The sequence below is a fragment of the Teleopsis dalmanni genome, chromosome 1 (assembly GCF_002237135.1).
Source record: "Teleopsis dalmanni isolate 2A chromosome 1, ASM223713v2, whole genome shotgun sequence".
In the NCBI taxonomy this organism is placed as follows: Eukaryota; Metazoa; Arthropoda; class Insecta; order Diptera; family Diopsidae; genus Teleopsis; species Teleopsis dalmanni.
Genome location: NC_051846.1, coordinates 213,386,867 through 213,400,400, shown reverse-complemented (window position 1 = coordinate 213,400,400; position 13,534 = coordinate 213,386,867). Strand labels below are relative to the sequence as shown.

Genomic DNA, 13,534 nt, shown 5'->3' with positions numbered 1-13,534 from the left:
TGTACACCTGGAAAAACTGGTTTATTGTGCCACTTAGATGATGCATGCACTTCTAATCCATGTCATTCTGATGCTATTTGTGATACGAGCCCAATAAATGGTTCATATACGTGCTCATGTGCAACAGGATTTAAGGGAGTAGATTGTTCTGAAGATATTGATGAGTGTGATCAGGGTTCACCCTGCGAACACAATGGTGTATGTGTTAATACTCCAGGTTCATTTATGTGTAACTGTTCGCAAGGTTTCACTGGTCCACGATGTGAAACCAACATAAATGAATGTGAATCACACCCGTGCCAAAATGAAGGAAGTTGTTTAGATGACCCAGGAACTTTTCGATGTGTTTGTATGCCTGGTTTCACTGGCACGCAATGTGAAATTGATATCAATGAATGTCAATCCTCTCCCTGCTTAAATGATGGTAATTGTCGTGACATGATTAACGGTTTTAAATGTTCTTGTGCACTTGGTTTTACTGGACCACGTTGTCAAATAAATATCGATGATTGTCAATCTCAACCATGTCGAAACAATGGCATTTGTCGTGACTCTATTGCGGGATATACATGCAATTGTCCACCCGGCTATACAGGACTATCATGTGAAATAAATATCAATGATTGCGACTCTAATCCATGTCACCGTGGAAAATGCATCGATGGAGACAATTCTTTTGAATGTGTTTGTGATCCAGGTTATACAGGCTATCTTTGTCAAACTCAAATAAATGAATGTGAATCGAATCCTTGTCAGTACGGTGGACATTGCATAGATCGCATAGGATCGTATATATGTCAGTGTTTGGCTGGTACATCCGGTAAAAACTGTGAAATAAATGTAAATGAATGTCATAGCAATCCTTGCAACAATGGAGCTACTTGTATTGACGGGATCAATATGTACACTTGTAACTGTGTTCCCGGATTTACAGGAGTACATTGCGAAATTAATATAAATGAATGTGCTTCGAACCCGTGTGCTAACAGTGGCGTGTGTATGGATTTGGTAAACGGATATAAATGCGAGTGTCCACGTGGCTTCTTTGATCCAAGATGTTTAAGTGATGTTGATGAGTGTGCATCGAATCCATGCACAAACGATGGAAGATGTGAAGACGGCGTAAATGAATTTATATGTTATTGTCCGCCTGGCTATACTGGTAAGCGATGCGAAATTGATATTGACGAATGTAGTTCAAACCCTTGCCAACATGGTGGACTTTGTATTGATGAATTAAACTACTTTAAGTGCCAATGTATGCCTGGTTATACAGGATATAAGTGTGAAACTAACATTGATGACTGCGTTAATATGCCCTGTGCAAATGGTGGCACCTGTATTGATAAAGTAAATGGCTATAAATGTGTATGTAAAGTTCCATTTACAGGTTTGGATTGCGAATCGAAGCTTGATCCTTGTTCCACAAATAGGTGTCGCAATGACGCAAAATGTACACCATCAACAAATTTTTTGGATTTTTCATGCACTTGTAAATTAGGTTATACTGGTCGTTATTGTGATGAAGATATAGACGAATGTAAGTTATCTTCACCGTGTCGTAACGGAGCTACTTGTCGTAACGTGCCAGGCTCATATAAATGTTTATGTGCTAAAGGATATGAAGGCCGAGACTGTGCTATCAATACAGATGATTGTGCTTCATTTCCCTGTCAAAATGGTGGAACCTGTGTTGATGGTATTGGAGACTACTCTTGCCTATGCGTTGATGGATTCGATGGAAAACATTGTGAAACAGACATAAACGAATGTTTAAGTATGCCATGTCAAAATGGTGCAACATGTCGACAATATGTGAATTCATACACTTGCACTTGTCCACTGGGATTTTCTGGTATTAATTGTCAAACAAATGACGAGGATTGTACTGAGACATCTTGCATTAATGGAGGAACTTGTGTAGATGGAATAAATAGTTATAATTGTTCTTGCTTGACCGGATATATGGGATCGAATTGTCAGTATAAAATTAATAAATGTGATTCCCAACCGTGCAAAAATGGAGCTACTTGCCATGAAAATGGGGAAGAATATACATGTCATTGCTCTTATGGATTTACTGGTAAACAATGCACAGAGTATGTGGAGTGGTGTCCTGAAACGCCTTGTGAAAATGGTGCGACATGTACTCAAATAAAGAATCAATACAGTTGCAAATGCAGTACTGGTTGGACAGGTAAACTCTGCGATGTAGAAATGGTTTCATGTAAAGATGCCGCTACTAGAAAAGGAATAAGTCTTAAATATCTCTGTAATAATGGAACTTGTAAAGAAATTGGAACAATTCACCATTGCAACTGTAAACAGGGTTTTACAGGAAGCTATTGTCAAAAAGAGATAAATGAATGCGAATCTCAACCTTGTCAAAATGGTGGAAGTTGTCGGGATCTGATAGGTACTTATCAATGTATTTGTCGAAAAGGCTTCCAAGGCCAGAATTGTGAACTTAATATTGATGATTGCTTGCCAAATCCGTGCCAAAATGGTGGTACTTGCCATGACCTTGTTGATTCGTTTCGATGTTCGTGTCCTCCAGGGACTCTTGGTATTATTTGTGATATTAACCAGGACGATTGTATATTTGGTGCATGTCATAACAATGGTACTTGTATTGATCGCGTTGGGGGCTTTGAATGTGCTTGTCCTCCAGGATTTGTAGGGTCTCGATGTGAAGGCGATATTAATGAATGTCTTTCAAATCCATGTTCAAACGCTGGGACATTAGATTGTGTACAATTAGTGAACAATTATCACTGTAACTGCAAACCAGGTTACATGGGACGACACTGTGAGAATAAAGTTGATTTTTGTGCTAATTCTCCGTGTCAAAATGGTGGCATTTGTTCTACTAGACAAAGCGGTCATCATTGTCTCTGTTCGGATGGCTTTTACGGAAAGAATTGTGAACTCTCTGGCCATGATTGTATATCTAATTCATGCCAATCGGGAATTTGCGAAATTGATGAAAGCGATGGAGAACATCATTGTGTATGTCCTAAAGGAACAGCGGGAGTTCATTGTGAAATTGATACAATAGATGAATGCGCTCCAAATCCATGTTTGCAAGGAGCTGCTTGTGATAACTTACTTGGTGATTTTGATTGTTTTTGTCCCACAAAATGGAGGGGTAAGCGTTGCGAAATTTTTGATCCCAATTATATGGGATGGATATCTGACACGTCACGTGGAAATTTAAACAAATACACTAAAGATCTTGAATATCAACGTGAAATGTGCGTTAAGAGTAGTTGTGAGCAAAAAAAAGGAAACTTTATATGTGATCCAGAATGCAACACATACGCTTGTAATTTTGATGGACACGATTGTTCGCTTGGTATCAATCCTTGGGTGAATTGTACCGCAACTATAGAATGTTGGCGAGTTTTTTTAGATGGAAATTGTAACGAAGAATGTAATAACGCTGCTTGTTTATATGATGGTAGAGATTGTGACAAAAAACTACAGCCATGTAATCCCAGTTTTGATGGATATTGCCAAAAACACTATGCTAATGGGTTTTGTGATTATGGATGCAATAATGCAGAATGTAATTGGGATGGGCTAGATTGTGAGACAGAAAAACCCAATTTAGCGGATGGTGCTATTTCCGTTGTAATGCTTATGAGTAAAAAACAATTTCAAGAAGCACAGGTTGAGTTTTTGCGAGAAATGGGACATGTTTTACGAACAACAGTTCGTGTAAAAAAAGACTCAATGGGAAACGATATGATATTCATTTGGAAAGGAACAACTCCAATAACTGATTTTGAAAACACCGAATTTGGACGAAAACATAAAATTATTTTCACGGAGCGGAATGATCAAAATGGAATTCAGATATATTTAGAGATTGATAATAGAAAATGTAGAGACTGTTTTAATCGTGCTACTGAAGCGGCAGAATTTTTGGCAGCTACTGCTTCAAAGTATACACTATCAAGGAAATTCCCCATTTTTAGTGTACAAGGTGTGCAAAATCCTGGAGAAGACGTCGATGAAACACCCACCAATGTTAAATACGTAACATTGGGTATTGTTTTAGTCGTACTAGCATTTGCACTATTTGGAGTATTAGTTACAACACAACGTAAGCGAGCACATGGTGTTACTTGGTTTCCTGAAGGCTTTCGTGCACCTGCAAATGCTATCAATCGGCAACGAAGACGTAGAGATCATAGTGGACAAGAAATGCGAAATTTGAATAAAAACCAATCAATAGTTTGTATGAGTAATGATGTCAATATGAATTCGGGACATATAGGTCATGCAGCGCATTGGTCTGACGACGAATCAGATATCCCTCAACCTAAAAGAACACGAAATGATATCACCGGCTATTCAAGTGATCATACAATTGTAACAGATTATGAGGAAGCAGATCCACGAGTTTGGTCTCAAGCACATCTAGATGTAGCGGATGTTCGATCCTCTATTATGACTCCTCCAGCACACCAGGATGGTAAACATGATGTCGATATTCGTGGTCCTTGTGGTATGACACCCTTAATGGTGGCTGCAGTTCGTGGTGGTAGCATTGACACTGGTGATGACATTGAAAATTCCGATGATGCAACAGCTCAAGTAATATCTGATTTACTAGCACAAGGAGCTGAACTAAACGCTACAATGGATAAAACGGGAGAAACTTCATTACATTTAGCAGCCAGATATGCACGAGCAGATGCAGCTAAACGACTGTTAGATGCTGGAGCAGATGCAAATTGCCAAGATAATACAGGACGTACGCCATTACATGCTGCTGTAGCAGCAGACGCAATGGGTGTTTTCCAAATATTATTACGTAATCGAGCTACTAACTTAAATGCTCGCATGCATGATGGAACTACACCATTAATTTTAGCTGCTCGTCTTGCAATTGAAGGAATGGTTGAAGACTTAATTACTGCCGATGCAGATATAAATGCAGCTGATAATTCTGGAAAAACTGCCCTACATTGGGCAGCTGCTGTAAATAATACAGAAGCAGTAAATATTTTATTAATGCACCATGCCAATCGCGATGCTCAAGACGATAAAGACGAAACACCCATTTTTCTTGCGGCTCGTGAAGGATCATATGAAGCTTGTAAAGCTCTTTTAGACAACTTTGCAAATCGGGAAATAACTGATCACATGGATCGCTTGCCACGTGATGTTGCATCTGAACGATTACACCATGATATAGTACGTCTATTAGATGAACATATTCCACGTTCTCCTCAAATGATAATGACACCACAAACATCAATTGGGTCTCCTTCACAAAGTGGTCAACCTCAAATGATTACACAACCTACAGTGATTACCACTGGTAAACAGTCATCACAAGGACCTAAAAATAAGGCATCTAAAAAATCTAAAATTCTTGAAGGTAGTCCAGATACTGGTATGGATACAGGTAGTTTACGACGAAAAACTAACTCAAAAAAGGGAATGAACACAACTTCAAAAAAGGGAGTAAACGGACTTGTAGCAGCACAACTACTAAATGGTTTAACTAGTGGTCACACGGGTTCGGGACTCCACAATACAGTGGACAAACAAATTTTAGATGGTGGAATAAATTCTATCGAGTCACCACCACCGACAGCACTAACAAATTTATCGAGTCCATATGACACATCTTCAGTTTATTCAAATGCGATATCGGCTCCACATCATCATAAAGATCTTTTAATTAATAACAAAAATAAACAACCTCCTAGCTACGAAGATTGCATTAAAGTGAGTAACTTTATATACTTATACATTATACATTTTATTTGAATGTTTATTTGAATACTTTAAACTAATTTACAGCATGCACAATCTATTCAATCGATACCACATCAGAATAATATTGATTTGATAAAAATGGATAATTATGGATTCTCCATGAACGCTGCATTTCATGCCGAAATTCTAGGTAATCAGGGTGTTAATCCGCTTTGTATAACTGGTCGAAATGTACTGGGAAATAATGATCAGGCTTTAAGTCCACCATATTCCAATCAATCGCCACCACATTCAGTACAAAGTAATGTTGCCCTATCACCACAAGCCTATTTAGGTATAATATAAAAACATACAGATATTTATTTACAATACAATTTACAAATTCAATTGTTATAGGTTCCCCTTCACCAGCAAAAACACGACCGAGCTTACCAACATCTCCTACACACATTCAAGCTATGCGTCACGCTACGCATCAAAAACAATTTGGTAGTAATTCAAGCAATATGCTTGCAAATTGCGCATTAACTAACACAAATCCATCTCTATGCAATGTAGCTACAACTTCTAATAATTTATGTTTTCAATCAAATGGAAACCAAAATAATTCGCAACAAACTTCACCAATTAGTTTAGGTATAATATCACCAACTGGTAGCGACGTTGGTATTTTGATGTCTTCTCAGCAGCCGCAACAATCAATAATGCAACAATGTAACACAAAAAATAATGCAACTATACAGCAATTGGGCAATATTGAATATAATTCAGCAGGACTGGATATTAATAGTCTATGTGGATCTCCTGGTAAATTGAGCTTCAATCATTTTTATTGTACAGCTATTAATGTATGTAATGTAATTATTTTATAGATTCCTTTCATTCTGGACAAATAAATCCACCCTCTATTCAAAGTTCTTTGGCAGGGTCGTCACCTTCTTCAAATATCCTTTCACCAACTTCTCAAAATAATCAATCATTTTATCAATATTTAACTCCGCCTAGCCAACATTCTGGTAGTCATACTCCTCAACATTTGGTTCAGACACTTGATAGTTACCCTACTCCTTCGCCAGAATCACCAGGTCATTGGTCGAGCTCATCTCCGCGATCTACATCTGACTGGTCAGAAGGTGTTCAATCTCCAGCAGCAAATAATATATACATATCTGGTGGACATCAAGCCAACAAGGGGTCAGAAGCAATATATATATGACAATGAGTAGCATTATAAATGTAAATTTGTTTTCGCATAATTTTAATTCATTAAGAAATTAATTGTTTTTCAGTAACTGTAAATTTAGCATTGTAATAACTTTTTTTTATATGTTCTCAACATAATATCTGTATTTTTATAAAAGTTAAAGATGTTATATTTTTATAACTGACATTGTGTGTATAATGACGTTAGGCTACGTTATAATTTCAAGATAATTAAGAAATTTTATTTATAATTTTCGCAAATTCATTTTTTATACATTTTTCTATATGTTGAAAGTATAATTTATTTAAGGTAAATTTGTTCGAAGTATTTTAAATATAGTAAACACTAGGCTTATATGTAGTAGATATGTACTGGATTAAAAGCTTCCAATAAAATATTGTAATTTTAAGAAAATTTCACCACAATTTATATTATATTTTATAACAATAATTTTTTATAATCATTAAAACTATAACTTATTTATAAGGTTTTTCATGTAGAAACATATTTTCGAATACTCCATATCTCTCAATATGAATAATTTGAAATTTTAGACGTTAGTACAATTTTTGAATTGACTTGACATTATAAAATTTTTATTATATGTATTTCGAAATTATTTCATTCGTTTGTTTTAAACTAAAAGCTTTAATTTATTTTTTATTCTTAAGGATATATACGATTTCTGTTATATAAAAATATTAAATTATAATATAAAACAAAGTATTCGTAAAAACAAATATAATGCAGATATGTATATTAATTTTCTATACAAAATACATCATCTTTATTTAATAGGTCATATTAAATATATAGTATATATTAATATATTTATAACATATACAATGTTATCCTATAATCTATATATATAAAAGAAAGTTGTGTTAGTTACACCACTTATAACTCAAGAACGGCTGAACCGATTTAGCTGAAAATTGGCAGGGAGGTAGTTTAAGGCCAGGAATAGGATATAGGATACTTTTTATCCCGTTCGACAGCATTCCCGTGTGACTTGACATGAAACGTCAGTGGTGAGAAACGACAAAGTAGGTTTTGAAATTATCAAATTTTTGATATAAGAAAATATTTTATTAAAATTTAACAGATAAAAATATAACTTAGTTAATGTGTTTTCTGTCTGGCGATTTCCGCCAAATACTGCCAGTAATTCCAAGATCTACGGCTGCCGACGAAATAAACGCTTGCCTCAAATCGTCAAATCTATGGCGCTATGTGAAGAAACTGCAACTGACAACAAACATGAGAGTTACATTGCTTAATGATACATCTGCTGAAGATTTCTCGGAGCAATTGCTGACTATCGGTAATGGTCAAGTACCTGTCGATGAATCGAGTGGATTAATATCATTTCCAAATAATTTCTGTAATTTTGTCTCATCAAAAGACGAACTTATCAACAATGTATTTCCAGAAATTATTTCTAACTACAAAAATAATGAATGGTTGAGTGAGCGTGCAATTTTAGCGGCTAAGAATAAAGATGTAGATGACCTAAACTACATAATTCAAAATAAGATCATTGGAACAATGTATTCATTCAAATCTATTGACTGCGTCACAAATGAAGATGAAGCCACCAACTATCCAATTGAATTTTTAAACTCTTTGGACGTGCCTGGCTTACCACCGCACAATTTACGCCTAAAGGTTGGCTCCGTAGTAATCATGCTTCGAAACATAAACCAACCAAAACTGTGCAACGGTACGCGTTTGGTGGTTAGAAAATTGATGAACAATGTAATTTACGCTACGATAATAATAGGAAAATTCAAAGGTGAGGAAGTTCTCATTCCGAGGATACCGATGATCCCAACCGATATGCCGTTTGAATTTAAAAGACTTCAATTTCCGATACGTCTCGCATTTGCCATGACCATCAACAAATCACAAGGCCAATCCTTAAAAGTTTGTGGTTTAAATCTAGAACATTCATGTTTTTCCCATGGTCAATTATACGTGGCATGTTCACGGGTCGGAAGACCATCTGCGTTGTTTGTTTTTGCGCCTGATAATAAATCAAAAAATGTCGTGTATCACAAGGTACTTAAATGAAGAGCAACCTATGTACTAAAATACACAAATAAATTATGAATGATTAATGTAGGTATTTTTTTTTTTGTATTTTTTCCAATTAAAAAAAAACTGCTTATTTATTGCCTTTAAGGCGGAACAGAGTTCGCCGGGTCATCTACTAGTATATATATATATGTATATATATTGTATAGATCGCCTTTTGTTGCCAGAAATTCCAGCCTAACCCTGAATATCAGTTACCTGGATATCAGTTAGAAAGTTTATTTGTAGTTTTGATAGATCTGTTCAAGGTCAAAATATACATACTTATCTATCGTGTAAAATTTGTTTTTGAAAGATGGTTGTAGCTCTGTTTTTACGCAAGGCTTCCGTTCTGGTTTAGTTTGTAGATATACCATCCCAACTTTTTTTATTACTGAGTTTTATGAAATTTGGAAGAATACTTTAAAAAGTTGTTTTGCAAGAGTATCAAATTTCTTGCAATTGAGACAACTGCTCACGCCAATCTTATTTATCTCATCTATGGAATGGCTCCCTATTTCTTTGCGATACAATATACGCGTGAAGAGGTGTAAGTTCTAGAGAATCTCAATCGATGCTATTAATTGATAATCAATCTTACTTTGTTAGTTTTATGCCAAGTTTAATTCTGTCACGTAGAGTATTTTCATCTTTTCCTCTACATATTATAACTATGTCATCTGCTTAGTATTGGAATGATTACATTTGTTTTCTTATTCTATAAATAGTTTATACTCGTGTTGATAAGACTTCTCCTTGTCAAGAGCTAGTTGGAATTTGATATGAACCTTATAACTCATCAATAGAGCTACTGTGTTGTTAACACCTCTTCTGATTAGCACTCTACTACTTGCTTGATACGAATAATTATCAATCACCTTCAATATCTAGAAAGGCACATCATTTTATTTCTTTCTTTTCCATGCTGACCTGAAGTATATTGGTAAAAATATATAAATATAGAATACATAATTGTTTAAAGTTTCCATTGCTTCCGTGACAATGGTTCTATGACAGAGTATTAAAATTTAATTATAAAAGGAGTTATAGTAAATTATATAACGGTTGAGTTTAAAAAAACAGAATTTACAATGTTACAGTTTTTTATTTACAAAATACATTCTATATATAGAATACATGTAATTGTTATAATAAATTATGTATAAATTTTGTTATATATAATAAAAATAATATCTGCTATAGTTGTGAATGCGTAATATGTTCTGAAGATTTATTAAATTTCATTTGCATTTAGATTAATATTTTGTGCTCCTTCGTCGAACTGGACTAGTTTTATTGAATAGCATTTTGCGATTATATTTGCGATTCCGCAAAACTCAACTAAACAGATTTATATTTTGATATTATCATAATTATTAATTCTCTACGTAGCGCAGACTGTTATCATTATTGAGATTTAGAATTCGTACAGGATTAACTTCAATATCTTCAGTGTCGCATGTCACTTCCTCTTCTGTAATGAAATTGCTTGCTTGCACCAATATATGATGTTTACGAACAAGCGGTTTAGGTGTTTGATTTGCGGTGGCCTTTTTCAATTCCTTCATATCCAATTCTTTGAGATGTGCTGCTTTTAAATGTACCTTATATCTGAAGAATATAAAACATGTATTTTCATTCGATGCATATTCTTGGAAGGTTAAAATAAACTTACTTTTGTCGGGAAGGGTATGACTTTAAACAATAACTGCATGTGAACGGCATCGCAGCAGGAGTATGTAAGTAGGAGTGTTCATTGAGAGCTTTGCTTGAGGTAAATAATTTACTACATTGATCACATTGCAACTTCAAACCTTGGTGCCGCCACATATGTGACCGTAAATGTCCTTTTATAGCAAACTTTCTGTCGCATAAGTCACATTCATAGGGAAAGTTGCGTGTGTGAAAGCGCATATGAACGTTCAACTCATATTGGCGGGAAAATGGTTTCTCGCAGACTGTACATTTGATTGTATCCCCAGAATGCATTTTCATATGGTTATCCAATGCAATTTTCGATTGATATTGTTTCTCGCATTGTTTGCACTCATAGACTTGGCGCTCATCACCATGCATCTTTTTATGTTGACGCAAATAGTACTGTGTTGCAAACTGCTTGCCACAGACGTCACAAGGATCCGACTTTGCTTTTGTTCGCTTTCGATCGTGGTAATTCAAATGTGCTTTGAGAATGCTTTTTGAGATGTAACTTTTTGCTGAAATAAAAAAAATTAACATTTTTCGTTTTTATGTTATTTGATTTCTAACAAACTTACAGCAAATCTTACACATATATCTTTCACTTTGGTCATGTGTATTATGTACGTGGATTGGCATTTTAAACTCTCTGCATATGTGCTCACACTGAGTACATTTGACAAAATTTGCGTGTTGCTTATGTTCGTGTTGAAATTTGGAAATATTGTAAGGTATTTCTTCATTACATATCATACATTCGTCGATCTTATTTTTTTTATTCTGCAAGGATGTGCCATTGGTGCCATTATGCATTTCCTTAGCACTGCATACCAATAAATGTTCAGCTAAAAATATATTATTTAATAAAATGAAATTTTTAAACCAAATAGGACAGACATATTGTCGTCTTATCGGTTTCTTCAAGCTGCCTTTCTGATGGTGTCTCTTTACTGCCAAACACATTAAGGGGCACAATTTCTATATGTTTATTAACTTCATTTCGTATGTCGAACAGCTCATCGCACTTACTGGATGCATCCGATTTATCTAAAATGAATTAACTGGTAAAATGAACGATTTCCAAATATATTGACAGTATATATTGGTAATATCTACAATTGTATTTCTCTTCAATCTTATGGGTGTTTTCAACTTCAATTATAGCGTCCTCATTGTCTAGCTATAAAATAATTTAATTCAGTGAACGATTCATAAAATATTTTAGCCTTTACCTCAATCTCTTCTCTACATTCTAAATGCTCTGCATCAATAATTTCATAATGAATATCTTTAACATATTCTAGTAAATGTTCACTTTGTCCAGTATTTTTGAATAGGCCTCTTATAATTTCATCTGATTGTTTTGCTTTTTGTATAAAGTTATAAGAATCTTTAAGTTTAAGTGCACAATCCGCACACAAATTGTGAAAGAACTCATCCCCGTCATTTGTCAATACAATATCTGTGCAAGCTTGGAAATAATCGGAATATGTTAAATTCATTTCCGTACCGCTAACTAAATCACAAATTGGGGTTTTAAAGTCGATAAGCTCAATCGAAATATTCAAACAAACTCTACAAACCGGCTCCGATAAATTCATTTGAGGATTCAGAGACTTATGCAAAGCCACTTGTTAATGCAAGAAAAGTAAACAGTGGTGAATATCTTACATTCAGCTGTGCCTAACATTGAGTGTTGTAAAATGGTTTTACGATTGCAGTTGCTTTTTAGAATGTAATGAAAATGTCTAATATGTGACACCTATAAAAATATTTCATATTAATGAAAACACTTTTAAATATCTGTTGTAAATATTTATTATTTTACGAGCGTTTATCACTTTACACGTAACGTATGTTTTTTTTTCTTGCTTCTGAGAAGACCCGCTGAATACTGATTGACGCTGGACCATTAGTTAGTTGCTGTTTGTACTTCGGTTTTTGTATCACGCTAGATGGCGTTGTGCTGTTTATTGAGTTCGCATAGATATAACAATATGTGGGATTTCTGTATTATGACTTCATTATTAATTAAAACACTTTTAAATATCTGTTGTAAATATGTATTATTTTACGAGCATTAGTCGCTTTACATGTAATTATGTTTTTTTTTTCTCTTGCTTCTGAGAAAACGCGCTAAAAACTAATGGACCGTGGACCATTAAGTTAGTTGTTGTTTGTACTTTGGTTTTTATATCACGCCAGATGGCGTTGCGCTGGTTAATATGTTTACCACATATATAAAGTAGAAAATAAATTGTTAAAGTTTTATTCAACTTAATTTATTTTATAAAATATAAATTTTGCTGCAGATTTTATATAAAAAATAAGGTAACATCAAAACAAAGCACAGATAAGAGTTATATGTATATACATATATACGATATTAATGGATAATGTATTTAAAATTGAGAAAATTCTGTTAAAGTAATACAAGCATGCAGGACTCAACTTGTTAAATAGAATACGTATATTATTGGTGATATTGATTAAATATATCGATAATGCCAGTGTCATCTATGTAATTGTTCGTATGTTTCTAAGTAAATATGTCCATCACTTATTATACACAAGGTATCTCAAAGACAATACTAATCATAAGTACAATGTATCAAAATGAATATGATCCAAGTTTCATAAAATCAAATCTAGAATCTAGTCACAGATCTAGACCAGTGAAGTTAATACGTTTTTTTAACGTATTATAAATGTATCTGCAAACACAAGGTCTGATATATTTATGAGAAATTTATTTGTTTTTCATCAATTTTTTCTTCAAACTAATTATATCAAAAATTGTATTTAATATTAGAACCAAAA

The 13,534-nt window shown here is 34.2% G+C and overlaps 3 protein-coding genes across 4 annotated transcripts; 2 read left to right on the top strand and 1 right to left on the bottom strand.

The window, feature by feature from the left end:
* The first annotated feature begins 133 nt into the window (after positions 1-133).
* On the top strand, positions 134-7,208 carry LOC119671869 (neurogenic locus Notch protein-like). The gene is made up of 4 exons (XM_038082690.1): positions 134-5,745; positions 5,821-6,070; positions 6,133-6,543; positions 6,609-7,208. The coding sequence occupies exons 1-4, from the start codon at positions 226-228 to the stop codon at positions 6,950-6,952; spliced, it is 6,525 nt and encodes a 2,174-aa protein (XP_037938618.1). The 5' UTR covers positions 134-225; the 3' UTR covers positions 6,953-7,208.
* Positions 7,209-8,063: 855 nt separating this feature from the next.
* Positions 8,064-9,058, top strand: LOC119675693 (ATP-dependent DNA helicase pif1-like). The gene has a single exon (XM_038086903.1). The coding sequence runs from the start codon at positions 8,066-8,068 to the stop codon at positions 9,011-9,013; it is 948 nt and encodes a 315-aa protein (XP_037942831.1). The 5' UTR covers positions 8,064-8,065; the 3' UTR covers positions 9,014-9,058.
* A 1,147-nt stretch (positions 9,059-10,205) lies between these two features.
* On the bottom strand, positions 10,206-12,358 carry LOC119671866 (zinc finger protein 658B-like). Of its 2 annotated transcripts, XM_038082688.1 has the most exons (7): positions 12,298-12,358; positions 11,947-12,230; positions 11,831-11,894; positions 11,612-11,761; positions 11,293-11,559; positions 10,692-11,232; positions 10,206-10,627 (listed from the first exon to the last, which is right to left on the bottom strand). In XM_038082688.1, the coding sequence occupies exons 2-7, from the start codon at positions 12,214-12,216 to the stop codon at positions 10,393-10,395; spliced, it is 1,527 nt and encodes a 508-aa protein (XP_037938616.1). In that variant the 5' UTR covers positions 12,217-12,230; positions 12,298-12,358; the 3' UTR covers positions 10,206-10,392. The 2 variants fall into 2 exon arrangements, with proteins under 2 accessions (XP_037938616.1, XP_037938615.1); XM_038082687.1 differs by having other exon boundaries at positions 11,947-12,340.
* Positions 12,359-13,534: the final 1,176 nt, after the last annotated feature.